The 15,839-nt window shown below is 35.6% G+C and overlaps 1 protein-coding gene across 3 annotated transcripts; it reads left to right on the plus strand.

Moving 5' to 3' along the window:
* Window positions 1-8,411: 8,411 nt before the first annotated feature.
* Window positions 8,412-15,839, plus strand: si:ch211-89o9.4 (uncharacterized protein LOC566247 homolog). 3 transcript variants are annotated; one of them, XM_043243892.1, is made up of 8 exons: window positions 8,412-8,677; window positions 12,913-13,772; window positions 13,995-14,308; window positions 14,663-14,806; window positions 14,895-15,050; window positions 15,147-15,188; window positions 15,289-15,423; window positions 15,570-15,839. In XM_043243892.1, exons 1-8 carry the CDS (start codon window positions 8,619-8,621, stop codon window positions 15,741-15,743), a joined length of 1,884 nt encoding a protein of 627 aa, XP_043099827.1. In that variant the 5' UTR covers window positions 8,412-8,618; the 3' UTR covers window positions 15,744-15,839. The 3 variants fall into 3 exon arrangements, with proteins under 3 accessions (XP_043099827.1, XP_043099910.1, XP_043100005.1); XM_043243975.1 differs by having other exon boundaries at window positions 14,666-14,806; XM_043244070.1 differs by having other exon boundaries at window positions 8,413-8,677; window positions 14,925-15,050.

Here is a 15,839-nt window from a genome sequence, read left to right on the forward strand (position 1 = left end):
TAATTAAACTTCAATGGGTGTAGTTTTGACAGCTCCTAAGATGAGTCTATGACATCTATTTTCTTTAATAATGTTGGTGGTGCTGATTCTTACACAATGCATCCATAGTCTATGGTTGAGACCATCATAAATGCCATTTAGCGTCTGTTTGTCTGCTCCCCTGCTATAGCTCTCATTAAATGTAAAATTTTACCACATTTCTGTAGTATGTAATCTATATGGTCCGTCCAGGTTAATTTATAATCAAACCATAATCCTAAATACTTTTTGACACTTTCTCTAAAGCAGACCCGTATGTACGATCTTCTGCCGGCCACAATACGTTTTCTGCATGTATTTATGCTATGATTTGAACATAAACAGCACATCCTTGTGGCCCGGATGACACAGAATAGCGTACGCAGTGCGTTCAGGGGACATTATACAAAATGGCGCTGTAGTGATTGCGGAGCGACACAAAGTAGTATTGATTATGTGATTATTGAAGTCATTATTTTTATTTTCTTTGCCTACAAAAAGTATTCTAATTGCCAGAAAAAAAACATTCAGATTAAACCACAGATGGCAGACAGACTTCTCTGACAATGTTATTCATTCTTTACCAAATCCTTGACATGTACTTGGTTTTCGATGGGTTAATCACAAGCCTCTGGGTTTTCACCTTAAATATCTAAATTGTTTTCCGAAGACAAGCGAAGCTTTTACTGGTTTGAAACAACATTAGGGTAAGGGGTTAAAGGTATAGTTCACCCAAAAATAAAAATTATTTCTATTCCTCACCAAACTAGATGTCTGTACTGCCATCCAGTGGCAATGATTATCATGCACATTAGTCAGGTGTTTTGCAGTAATTCAGTACTTTCAAATGCAAGAGATTCATCTGAAAGGTAATTTATTGTATAACCTACATAAGGTTAGTCTTTCAGAGAACAATTTTTTTAAGAAAATATATTTCTTCTTAGTGTGAAAACCATTTTAAAATCTATTAGAAAAAAGAAAACATTTTGTGTAATGGAAAGATTCTGTGGATTTTGCAGGTTCTTCGTGGCACAAATCAATAGCAATAAAGAAGATTACAGCTTCCAAAAGGATGCTCTTTACTCGTTTAGTCGTTTTCATGCTGTAACCGTCGTCCACAGGTGATTCAGTAAAGCTGTTTCAGTATTGTAAAGCAAAATACCCTAAACAAGGGGTTCTCATCTTACCGCAGTTTAGCTTACCATGATTTTCTATTCAAATATTACACCAAGATTTGTTTAAACCATTTCATAAAATGATGTTGCAAATATTAACATTCAAAACATACCATAATGATATGAGCTACAAAATGTTGACAATAATATGCAAACACAATATGTATGAGCACATGTATATATAGTTCCCAAAATAAAGTAAGACACTTTTCACCATTTGGATCAGAAGAACCAGTTTTGTAGCATTTTTTTTTTTCATTAATCCAGGTATGACACTTCTTTCAATCATTTTAATCTGTAGAGAGTTTTGCTTTTAAGTATGTAATAATACTGACCAACTCATTGATTTCTTTTCCCAGCTCTGAACAGCCATGTGTAATTCATCCTCCAATTCAACCTCCATATTAGATGAGCCTCTAAAGTGGTATATGTACTGCATTTGTCAGGGACAGTTTGGCACACTTGTCTTTATTGTCAGTACAGCATTATTTTTATTTGTGGGAACACCCATCCATTGCTGGTCCCTCCGGTTGCTTCTCAATGGAAACATCAAACCCAACTTTGTGTTTCCACTGAATCTTGCTATAGTGGATTTATTTTTTTGTATTCAAAGCTTGGCAGACTTACTTACTATGTATTATTCTTCAGTGGCAAGCTATAAATTTTCTATGTTTCTTATGGGTCTCTGCTGGACAGTCAGACCTCTGCTCCAGATCTTCATGTGTATGGAACATTACCTGGCAGTGATTCATCCTGTAAAATTCCTGAGATATAAGGGCATCCAGTACAGGATTGCATTGGCAGTGACAGCTTGGCTGATTGGAGCGGCCAGCAGCTTGAGGCTCAATTACTTTGCAATAAACTTTTTCCCTGATCATATGTTCTTCTTGTTTTTTTGGAATGCAGTGATAATAATCTCATTTTGCTGTCTCTCTGTCCTTCGTGCCCTAAAGCGTCCAGGACCAGGAGATAATGTACAAATGACAGAAAAGAACAGATGCAATAAAACTGACAGAGGCAGAGCTGTTGAGAACCAGCAGAAAAGGAAGGCCTTCAGAATCATCTCTCATATTTTAATGTCCATCCTGATTTGTTATTTTCCTCAAGTAGCAGCTTATATAACACTCATAGCAGGAATCAGTAGAGAGATATATATGTGTAACATTTTTCCATTATGTCTGTCTATCACTGCAGTTACTGTAATGTTTACGCCTCTAGTCAGGATGTATAGTGAAGACCATCTAAAACATATGCTGTGTTTCAAAGAACTAATTAAAGACAAATAAGGCCTTAAAAAATGTTTGTTTCAAAGAAGCAAAATGATGTTAGTAAGTTATTAATCTCTATGTGATCATATCTGTTGAATATACCATTGCAAGAAACCATGTCATGGTCATGTGTGTTTATTTGAGAGAGAGAACTGATTTTGTTCTTAAGTAATGTATGCATGCTGTATATGTAGTACTTTGACCTGTATGAACTCTTGTTATGTGAGAGATAAAGTGCAGCAAGTCTGTAAGTCACAACTACTTACCAGGACACACAGGACATGAAATATTGATTTGAATTAAACAATATGTAATTGTCACAAATCCAGTGCATGGCTTTTTGTCCGATTACCACCAGAGGTCACCCTTTCATCATACTCTCTCTCTCACACTGCACTGTTTCACGCTACCTTGTACTACATTTCCCATCTGCCATTTCACTAATCACAGGCTCACCTGAAATCACAGACATGACATAACACCAGCTCAGACCTTTCTAAAACTGGAGTGTCTTGTTCTTCGCCCGGATTACTGCAACAAGTGCAAAAATATACTATAACCTAATTTTAATACTGAGGTCATTTTTATTACAATTGATCACACCAGATGCATTTATTTTAAATATTTGTAATACTAGACACATGAGCATTTGGGTCAACTGGTTAAATGTTTTTGTTAACATGGATGATGTGGTCAAACATATTTCTACATTTCTGAAAATCTCTTTTTTTAAAAAAGTATTGAGACCTGCTCCAAGAGATGATAGCAATTGTCTGATACATGGCTAAATCTTCCTTTGAAGATTATTTTTTTCAATAATTTGTTCACAAATAACATTGAATGATTAATTTCTGAATTCAACATTACACTTTTCAGTGATCCGATACAAATGTATCACACACATGTTCGAGTCAAAAACCTTTTTATTGACTATTTTTCGTTCTTGTGCATTCATTCATCATACAGTATGTACATACATAATGTATATATGTAAACAAGGACAAACAAGCACAATGCAAGTAGCATTATATGCCTGCACATAATCTTAAGTCCCATAACAACATTTTAATATAGGCTATGATATGTAGCAAATGTTATGTATTTACTATTTCTCCATGTATGTAACCATACAAATGTATGTATTAGGAAGTAGCTATAAATATTTTATAATAAGCTGACCAATCCGTTAATGTAAAAGAAGAATATAAACTTTAGCATGTATTTAGTACCCACACACTTTCATCTACATCTTTTCTCACTTTCTCCTATTTTCCTTTTATAAATTTTTTTGATAAACAGTTTGTGTTTTAGATGGCCTTCACTATACATCCTGACTAATGGTGAAATTAATACATTAATCCTAGTGATGGACAGAATCGCTGGAAAAGCATCACATGCAAATACCTGCTCACTAATATTAGACATGAGCATAAAATAGGCTAACACAAGAGGCAAATAACAAACCAGGATGGACGCTAAAATATGAGAGATGATTCTGAAGGCCTTGCTTTTCTGCTGGTTCTCAACAGCTCTGCCTCTGACGGTTTTATTGTTTCTGTCTTTCTCTGTCGTTTCTACACTATTTCCATCTCCTGGTCCTGGACGCTTCAGAGCGCAAAGGACAGATGCAGAGCAAAATGAAATGATCATCACTCTCTTTACAAAAAACAAAAAGAATACATGATCTGGGAAATATTCTATTCCAAAGAAAAAGAGCCTCAGGCTGTTGCCCACTGCAATCAACCAAGCTGCTGCTGCCGATGCGATCCTGTACTGGATGCCCTTGTATCTCAGGAACATTACTGGATGAATCACTGCCAGGTAATGTTCCACACACATGAAGATCTGGAGCAGAGGTCTGACTGTCCAACAGAGACCGATGAGAAACACAGAGAACTGAAAGAATGCTATTGCGAGATACTTGGTACTAATTAAGTCCACAATACAATGAATACTGAAAAGCAACTCCAGTACAGTGATGTTTAGTGGAAACACCAAGTTGGGTTTGATGTTCCCTTGAAGAAATACCCAGAGAGACCAGCAGTGGATCGGTGTTCCCACAAATAAAAATAATGCTGTGATGGTATTAACCACAAGAATGCCAATATGTCCGTGACACATGTCATACCATTTTAAAATTTCATCTGTTGTCGATGTTAAATTGTTGCCATCAATGGATGAATTACACATGGTTGTAGAGCTTGAAAACAGAAATGAATGAGTCAAAGCCTGCAGTATATGCATTTGAATTATTGGAGGAAAAAATGGCATACCTGGATTGAAGAAAGATAATTCAAAATATACTACAGAATTGATTATTTGTTCCCACTAGTGATGATCCTCAAAAACTGCCTGCCTTTATTTCATCTGTATAGGGAACTATAAATGTCCATGTGCTCACAGTACTTTGTGTCAGCATAGGATTGTTTTCTTTTCATGTCATTAATGTGTGCTCTTGAATGTCCACATTTTCTGTGGCATATCATTCAAGCAAATATTGGTGCAATATTTGAATAGAAAACCATGGTGTGTTATGAACATGGTTACCATACACTGACATTTTTACAAATTGTCTTTCATTATTTATTATCATTATTATTATTATTATTTTGTTATTTTTGCAAATGTTCTTAATAATCATCACTATTCACATTTGTTATTGTTTGAGAGTCAAATCACGACTTTTTGTTTACTTACTAAAGGTAAGATGTGCACTTTCTTGTATTTATCTATTTTACAGAGATGTGAATGTTCTTTCTATGCAGATTTGGAAATAATATAGTGACTCACAATCCCAAGTGAGCAAGCCAAAGGTGACATTAATGAAAAATACAAAAAAGCTCTGTTTAAAATGTTTAAAATGTTGCATTAGCAAAAAATCTTGGGACAAATCAAGACCAAAGCCATTGTTGCCAGACTTTAAACTAATTCATAAGCATCTATTCGTACATACACACATACATTAATGTTACCTGAAACTGTGAATTTAAGCACAATAATGAATTCTATATAAATCATATATGTTGTTATTATTCAGCATTTCTGTAAGAATCCAGGTGTTATGCAATAGGGATTATAGGGATAGGGATTAATCCTACTATAGACAATATTGGGATTAGGTAATCAATTACTACTTTTTTTTACAAAGAAGAACATGGGACTTTTCATTGTTTAAAATAAAGCTATGCCTTATTGTATATTTTTTTGGTCCCCTGGTCTTGGACATCTTAAGGTACAAAGGACATAGACACAGCAAAATGAGATTGTTATTACTGCAGTGCAAAAAAAGGATAAAGAATATATCATCTGAAAAAAAGTCTGTTATTAAGAGAATTATGCTCCAGGTGTTCGCTGCTCCAATCAGCCAAGCTGCAGCTACCATTGCTAAATTAAGAACAATGCTGTAAGGATAGTAATTACAAGAGTGCCAAAATGTTCCTGGCAAATGCAGTGCCACTGTACAACTTCATGCAACATGGAGACTGAATTGTTGCTTTGGAAGGATGAATTGTGCATGGTAGTACACGGCTGGGGAAACAGAAAATCAATAAGTAGTCAATTGTTATGTTTTATGACTTTCAAAAACAGGTAAGCAAATTAGTTTTGAATTATACTGCATAATTTCTAAACTGGACAGAATGTTGACCACATCTGAAATTATTTTTCCACTATTAGATTGTAAAATGTCACACCTGGATTGAGGAAACAGTCCCAACAACAACAAGCCACCAAAGTCTTTGGCTTTATTTAATCTGTTTTTGAGGTAGTGTGCCTGTGCTCTTACAGATTGTGTTTGCATAGTATTGTCCATCAGGTTTTTACCCAAATCAAGTCAAGCTTTAATGTCAATCTGCTACATGGACAAACTCGCAGGACCACGGTGCTTCATGTTGCTGTGTTCACTGTCTGCTGTAGTTACAGACAGTGATGCACAACCTGCTTAACACAATCTCAGTTGTGCCTCTGTAGTAAGTGTGAGAATGGGAGGAGGGAGACTTGCTCTTTTTAGCCGTTGGGCCTTCAGTGTTCCTGTACTGTATTAATATTCAGCTTTTCGGACAGAGTAAGAATCCATGTAAAATGCAATAGGGATAAGTGAACATAGACACAAACACAGCAGGGTTAATTCTAGAATGGACAATATTAGCATATGGTAAGGTAATCAGTTACTACTTTGCTGCATTAGAAAGAAGAATATATCTCTCACTCTTCACTCTTCAAGACTAGAGTAAACATAAAACACCAATCAGGATCATACAGCTAATCTAATTACTCTATATTCATCGCACATTGTCCCTTCATTTAAAAATAATCTAAACTAGAATAATCATTAAAGCTCTCAGTATCTTATTTGCATTTTATTTGTTTTCTAAGCAGAGAGACAATAAAGTTTGATTTGATTTGGGAAAAACATGATGGACAGATTGGGCAGGTTTCCACCACGGTTTTTCATTTGATTGTGCTGGTAAATATTGGCTTGGGTGGGTGGATAGAATTTGGGTTGGTCAGTTTTGAGGTTTTCACACATACAAATTGTTAAATGGAAAAATACTAACAACTGGATAACACAAAGCCCATCTAATCAGTCATCATGACATTACTAAACACACGCAAACACACTGCAAAGAGACTGGTGCTGATGATGACAGGGACACACTTTTAGCCAATCAAGATGTGATGTTGCCAGATTTTTTTTTGTCAGATTGTTATGCATCAAATCTCAAATCCGGTCCATAGCTTTCTGCCAGATTAACACCAGAGGTCACAATCCCATTATATTGAGCCTCACACTACACAGACTATTACACATCACCCTGGAATGCATTTCCCATCATCCTTTGCACTGATTGCATACAGCTGTATCCATTGCACCAATTAGCCTTTTTCACACCACATTTCTGGTTTCTGGTTTCTGTTTCGGCACTTGCAGGATAAAAGTTTTTTCCTATGACAACAGCAGCCGTACTTAATAAGAATGAATCTGAGAATCAAAGACAATGACAATGAAAATGCCTGAACTGCCTCTGCTGTACTCTACAAAGTGCATCAATTTCACAGTTAACTGTTTGGCCTGCTTGGGTCATCATTAAATTTCATTTTTTAATTCAGTTAGCTTCGCCATTCTATCCATTTGGGGCTGGTTGTACGTTATGATTCTCTATGTGATTTTTTCCCACTATTCTTATACCATCCAGGGCTATGTTGAGCTCATTATCTCACAATTCAGCAGTCTGAGCACCCATACAAACAAGGAAAATTTTATTTCTTTATAGATTATATAACAATAAGATGGAAGACAGACAAATCATAAGGGATCAGAAGCATTATTTGAGAAAACTAATTTTATTCTGCACTGACCTAATTTCCAATTTTTGTGAAAAAGGCTAATCGCGCACCCTACATAAGCTATAGTTGAAGCACAGTTTTCTCATTCTTTTGAGTAGGTACTTTGTGACTCTTGTTTTGTCATAGCAAGGCTGGTCCATCCAAATGTCCTCCTGTGACCTCATGGTTTAATAAAGTGTGCATTTCTGAATTTTATCAGTCTTATCTGAAAACTTACTGTTTCATGAATGCTATGAATTCAGACGAACTACTTTTTTCACTTGCCGTTTTTCATCTCGTAAAGTAAGTGTAAAATAAGAGTGAGGTGTGAGTGATACAGTGCAGTATTAGTTTCTTAAACAAGTTAAATGGTAAACAATCCATTAAACCTTAAAATCTATCCTGTGATCAAGTTTTTTACGCTAATCACGTTTTTGGCCCTGACCACTAAAAATACAGTGCTGATCATTATTTTGTTGTGTACTTGTTATATTTAATATTGTCAAGTGTGTACTGGAGAGTGTATGGCTGCAGAGGTGCTCCTAAAGGAAAGCCTTGAGGAAAATGATAGGGGGTGGTGTTGGAAAGGCAAGCATGTGTGTGAGTCTGGGGGATGAAAACATGTGAGAAGAAAGAATGTGTTACAGTGTGTGTCTGACTGGAGTGAGGCGTGAGATAAAATTTACTGAGGTAGACAAAAGACACTTTGCATTGGGAGTCAATATTCTGTCTGTGTGCTTCTGATAGTGTTCAAACTGTAGTTTTTGGAGTTCATCTGAAATGACGATCAGGAGGAACATTTGAAGAGTTCTAAAATCTCAAGTAATAAATAATGAAGAATTCACTCCAAAGAAAAATAACCTCCAACTCAACTTTAACTAAAGCCAACGTGTGAGTATAAGAATTTTGTTAGAAGTGTCTTCTATTAGAATTATTCTTTCAGCATGGGTTGTGTTGAAAACATATAAATAGTCTCTAAATATTTGGAAATGTATAGTAACCATTCCTTAACGCTTCACTTTTAACATACTGCTATAAATTTAAACACCAACCTAATTAAGTTGTGTTTTTCACATCTTCTTATAAAGCTTTCAATCAAAGTGGTTTTCAACTGGTTTCTTAACAGAGAGGTGTTTATTTTTATTGTTGACAGCTGATGCTGTCTTGTCGGTGTCATCACTCTATATGACGCTATATTATATTATTCAGGGCCACACTAAATGCTTAACTTAATGTCTCTCTTCATTTCTCATTAATTAAAGACTTTGCATCTCAATGTAATTTCATATCTCATTATGACTTTCATCTCAAAACCTCATCCTTATTTTTTAGTTACTGTGACTTTCTCATGCATTGAACACTTTCTCTTATGATTTTATTTCTCATAATTACACATTTTATCTCACAATTTGACAATTTCTCACAATGTAACTTCATTTCTTATTTTAACTGATATCTCACAGTGATTTTTTTGGTACCTCAAGGTACTAATCTTTTTTTTGTAAGAATATATTTACCTGAATAAGAGGTATTATAATAGAACTTGGCTTTATTCCTTTCTAATTTAAGTTGAAAGTAGCGGTTTATGCTTCTTCTCTGAGTAGTTCTTAAGAAACAAAACCCTAATTTTACACAAAACCAGTGTCGAAAACCAAAGTCGAAAATCTCAATTCACAACCATGGAAAGTTATGACTGTGAACTGTTTTGGTGCTCACAGGATAGTCGTGTCACCTGCTTGGATTCCATTTTAACAACCATTGTGAACTTTAACAAGACAAGTGTGTCAAGGTCTTGAATTTGTTCTCAAAAGTCACATGCATGTCTCTGTCTCTTGTTGCCCACAGGCTTACTATAAACTGATTGTCTTCAGTTTTATCTTCAAATTACAACAAAATTACCTATAATCAGTGTTGGGCACGAGTTACATAATTTTAAAGTAACTAAATTACCAGGGTTTGTAACTATTGCGTTACAAAAAATTCAAATGGGAAACTTAATATTAAATGTTAAATTAATAAAATGGACACAAAATATAATAAATTATTACTATTGTAAAACATTGCACGTTCATCTACACTATTTATCTACTAACATATCGCAGCAGTCAGTCAAGAATTATAATAAAATTTTAATAATAGCTATCATAATGAATTATAGTAATTTGTTTGATTACTCATTAGTGACAAAAAATTGCAATTTATAATGCTGTTTATTTATAATGCTGGTATTCTCATCCCTGTTTATGATTTTATCCAATCATTTTTATTCACTATACTATATAATACATATATATTTTATATATATATATATATATATATATATATATATATATATATATATATATATATATATATATATATATATATATATATATATATATATATATATATATATATATATATATATATATATATATATATATATATATATAGGTTCTTCAGATGTTGAAGGTTCTTTATAGAATCATTTTCATGAACAGGTTCCTCTATTGCGTCATAAAGCACCTTTATTTTTAAGAGAGTGGTTCAAATTTACAAGCCCAGATAACAGAGGATATACTGATCTGGTTAATGTCATTGAGGACGTCATGTACCAGAGCGACAGGATTCCCCCCCCAGCTCCATATTTAGATGTAACAGATACCTGAATTTTTCAGGCGAGGCTTGTGTAATTCAGTATGTTTGGCCTTTTCGAGGTGCTGGATCATTAACATTTCTATGAGTTAACAGCATAGATACTTCTGGTCTCATTCCAGAAAGTGCTAAATCCCCATATCCTAGTATAATAGAGCAGAAACATTGCGTTAAGTTGTTCTATCATCATGTTTATTTTTAGTTTTATGTAATGGGTTGCCCTTGACTGACACGACACAGACTTTTCCAATGTTCCCACCTTCCAGGAATGAAGACAGCATGATGAATATCTATCCAGGAGTTGTAAATCAAATTAGCTTGTTAACTTCGCACCATGTGCCGAGTGACACGTCGCGCAGTGTCTTCGGGCCATCATACCATTCCTGCAACAACAACAACAAAAAATAGCTAAAGAGCTATTGTGATAATGACGTTTAAAATACTTCCCTTGCTGTTAGTCCTTAAGCGAGAGTCGATGAATGTGTGAATCTGCTGAATGTGTGAATCTGGACATACTTCTGGGAGTGATCCTGCATCAGATGATCGTGTCTATAAATAAGATCTCTTAAATAGATGTGTGACCGATGAGTGAGCCTGATAAAGTGAGAAGGCTCAGATGATTTCTTAAGGAAAGCAAGCTGGTGGATGTTGATTCTCGTTACACTTGGTATTTCAGTTATAGGCTAGCAGGGGTCAGAGATCACACAGGAACATACCGCTCTGCTATTTTGTTGAAATTATAGCCTACTGTAAAACATTGCTCTCAATATGCAGAGAGGGTCTCTCTTCGTATTAAATTTTATTTGTTTTCACTGCAGCCTATCTGAAAGCCTATACTTCCACAACGTCCCCAGCATATCTTTCTTATCTGTCCGGCTCAGACGGGCTGTTCATTTGATCCCACAGAGCCTGCTTAGCTTCAGAGGACAAACAGATCATATAAACTATAGCCGATATTTCATCAGCAAGTCAAATGTGACAAGCTGACAAAATGTGCTTTGGCGTATCGTAACTGATTGTTTCATCTTAGATAGCTGCGTCGACATGCCTCCTGGTAGACGTGCTAAATAGCATTAACCTTTAACATTACGTTTTATTCATTGGAATGAAGTACTGACCACAAGACATTAAGCTCAATTTGGTATCAAAGGAACACTTTGACATACTTTTAAAAAGAGTATACAGAAATAAAATACTTTGAAATAATGGTGAATGAAAAATGAGAACTGAATGAAAAATTTACTTACACTTAAATGCAGGCTATTGAAAAAAATTCAATGGAAATGTTAGAATAAAATTGATATTAAATGCAACGTTGTAGTTAAATGCAAACATTTTAACAAAGTGCACAGTTTATTGGTGTACTAAGTGTGTTAAGAAACAGGCAGATGTTATGAAATTGTACATCAAGTGGTCACATACAGTTTTTCACATACAGTTTTAGATGCACGTTTCCACAGAATTAAACATTTTGGAGGCCTAACCATTACATTTGTCCTAGTAAATCATCACTGTATGATTGAAAAAAAACATTTATTTTTATCATATTTTGACTGATGGCCTTACTCTTCACTTTATGCATTTATATGCATTCATATGTGCACCCTTTTGTGCAAATCTTCTATATATATTATATATAAAATGATATAATAGATTACACATTATTCAGTGCCGGGGGCCATGTGGCTGTAGCTGTGAAACTATGGCAGCTGTGTGGTACTTTACACTAGACAAATGTCTTTCACCTCTTGCTCATGTTACAAGGACATGCTGTCACAGTGTTTGAAAAACACCCTGCTGGTGTGTTATTAATTATATGTAATGAAGTGAGCACATGTCTGAGTGAAAGCCTTTGGGAAGTTGTCCTTTCTTTCTCTGTCGAGACTAGCTGTGCTTTCATTAAGCTTTTTAAATAATTTTTTGTACATATTCTCAGCTATTTCACAGTTTATATTTTACTTTGGAGCAAAGATTGTGCATCAGTCAGAATGAATGTCCTAAATGAAAGAAAAATCTTAACAGCAAATGTTTTTCTCTCTCGTTCTTTTGAATAATTGAACAGACAGGGTCAAAACATGTGCCAGATTATTTGTTTGATTTTGTTTTGATTTGTTTGTTTAATATGGTTTTGAAAATGTTTTATACATTTTTTTAGGAAAATCCTCAGTTCAGCGATTCTAGATGTAGTAAAATGTAAAAAACATTTTATATATATATATATATATATATATATATATATATATATATATATATATATATATATATAAAAATTATAATTAATTATTATACAAAAAAACGTTTTAAAAGGCTTTCTTTCTCTTCAATCATTTCTTTTCTTCTTTTTTTTCATGACGATCTCATAGTTATTTAACTCTAGATGAATTATATTTTCAAAGCATTTTTGAATAAATTAATGGATCCAGAAAAAAGATGCTGAATGTGCAAGTTTAAATGAATTAAATATTCCTGTTCTTGTATTTTTTCCCCCACAGACGTCCACATGCTGCTCAAATCAATCCCAGGCCAGTGTGTGTGTCTCAGACGAGCGGCGTTTTCTCCAGTGCGCCACCACTGTTTGGAACAGCACAAGCGTTCCTGTTGAGACTAGCCCAACTAGAAGCTCAGCTAGTTTTGAGCCTGATTAGTAATGTTGCAGCTGGGAATAATGGGAACCCTCTTGTTCCTTTAAATCTCTTACCTCCTGTTGGAATTCAAAGATCCTCATTTTTAAGCATGTACCAGCACCCAGGGGGTTTTAAACACACCAACTCAATTCCTCACGTGGTCAGTCACCCCTCGACAACAGTCACTGAAATGAATTCAGTCACTGCCAATAAAGAGAGTGCTGCACTTCTACCAAAAGAGATTATTCAGGAGAAAACATTAAGTCCCATCATACATAATAACACAACATTGCCACTGCCGACATCTGAGGAATCTCTTTTTAAATCCAGCTCTAACCATCTTGGCAAACATTTCGCCTTAAAACCACATATGAGTTGTTCTCAATACCAGTCAGTGACAGCCAAAGCAACGATGCCTCCTGAAAGACCACAGACTGAAGAGGGAGAGCCAAAGCAACAAACAATGCTGCAGTATCCAACAGAAAATCTGATCAAAGCTTTAACCAGCCTCGGCCTTTCTCTTGAGGATCTGGAATTACTCAGTCACTGCCCAGACAACCAGTTAACAGCAGAGAATCTCCCCTTCATTATACAAGACATTCAAAAGCGCAAAGAAACAAAGGACAGTAAATGTGGCCGTGCTAGATGGATCTCATCTGCTCAAGTGAAATCATCCAAAGATTCATCACACACTTATGGGGAACAGAGGAATCTGAGGATTGTGAATGGTGAATGGCAAGAATCTATCTGTTTGTCTGTCTTCCAAACCACTTGCGGTATATACCATGTAGGCTTGTGGGTGTTTGCTTGTAGTATTTATTAATGTATTTCTTCATGTTTAATGCTGTCAACCTATTTCATTTTTTTTTTTTTTTAATTCAATAATAATTGTTTTTGGACTATAAGTGTGCAGCTGTAACATTAGAAATCCCTGTTTGCCTTCCTTCCAGGAAGAGGATCAAATTCCTTCCTAAAGAGGCTGCAGCAAGGCACCAGCTGGAGGCCTGCTTCGGTCTATTTTCCCCCTCGATCAAAAAGCAACATAAGGCACAGCGCTGTCTCTTCAGACTGTAATAAAGCAAGACATTATGCTACACAAGGACCCTTGTCCTCTCCACACAGATCCAACACTTACAACGCCATGACAAAAGGTCATAGGCAGTCTTCCTTTCCAGTTAAATCTGCAAAATCGGAAGAAACCGCTGAATCCTTCGCCATTCAGATGCCAGTCACTCAGACAACTGCAAAACCACAAGCAAATACTGTAAGTTCTTGTAGTTGTAGGCCTACTAAACACTGGTGGTTCATGATGTCAAGGTGCCCTCAATGTCCTCAAAGCAAAACCCTAATTGAAGGTGTTTTATGAAGGTCTCTGTTCTCTAGTCTGAAATGTGACCACTACCACCATAATGATTCAAATACCTCCATTAAACCATTAAAGTATCAGCTTAGTCTCAACATTGCTGGATGCAAATAACGCATGTCGAATAGTTCGCACCGAGAGTCCCATGAAAACAAATGAACAGTGACCTCTGCTGGCCTGAGAGCTGCAATGTTTAAGGAAATGTTAGGAACCTCAGCAGTTCACTTTTTTTCTTATTGTTCTCTTGTTTTCCAGCAGAAGGGTGTGATTCGTGTTTCTGGAATCCCTCTTGATTACTCTGAGAGCGAACTCAGCAAAATGGCATCTCCGTTTGGTCACTCTGTTGAGGTTTTGATGGCAACCGAGATTGACACGACGACCTGTCTAGAACGCAAGAAGGTGTGAGTCATTTTAGGATGCATATGTTACACTTGTAAAACAATAATTACCAATGCATTTCCAGTAAAATACAGCTCTTCTGTATCAGCTTGTGTGTGTGTGTGTGTGTTTTTTGCAGGCTTTATTGATGTTTCCAACTGACTTCTCAGCTAAGGAGATGGTGAAGGTTTACTCTGCTATCCCCGTTCACATGAGACAGCAACGTTTGGAGCTTGTGTCCCAAACCGTTGTCTTTAGCTCACCTGTGAGTCGACACACTAGTGGATAAACGGAACCAATTTTATAATTCATATTTATTTACTTTGCGTTAATATACTTTCGATGTGCACTTTTACTTCAGGTGTCAGTGTTTCATGCTTTTGTGGGACCCTCATTATCAAATGCAAGTATCACTTGTTCTGGAACCATTTCAAATATTCAAACTTAATAACAATAATAATAAATTCGCCATCCATTCTTCAACAAGTCCCACTGTGTTTTAGGGGCTGCTGGCGGCTTTGGACCGTTTGCTGGTTGTATGCAATGTTCCCAATCAGCCCAGTGCTGCTATAGGTGTGCTACGGCTGCTAAAGCCTTTTGGACAAGTTTTCAGAGCTCTGGTACTTCATGGAAACAAGGTAGAACAGTAAAACTGTTTTTGGTTGTTTGGAAAATATGTGCAAGCATTTGAGATTTTGACTCTATTTCACTCATCTATGTTTTTTCAGCTTTTATTTGAGTCTAACCTATCATTGAATTGGTATATTTGTGTTTGTCTTAATAGGCGGATGTTGATCAGTGCCTTGGGAACCATAGCAGCATCCAGATGGTTTTAGAGATGGAATCCGCTTCTGTTGCTTTATCTGTATATGAGTGGTCTCGAAAAATTCCTTGTTTTTATCACAACTGTCATCTGTCTTTCCTCAGAGGATGTAATATACAGAAAAAATGCATCTGAGGGCAATTCAGCCTAATATCCTCATCGGTTTGTCCCCTTAAAAATATTATAGATTTTCATCTTTGTAATAAAATACAATGAAACAAGGCCATTGAA

Source organism: Puntigrus tetrazona, chromosome 1, assembly GCF_018831695.1.
Source record: "Puntigrus tetrazona isolate hp1 chromosome 1, ASM1883169v1, whole genome shotgun sequence".
NCBI classification, from domain to species: Eukaryota; Metazoa; Chordata; class Actinopteri; order Cypriniformes; family Cyprinidae; genus Puntigrus; species Puntigrus tetrazona.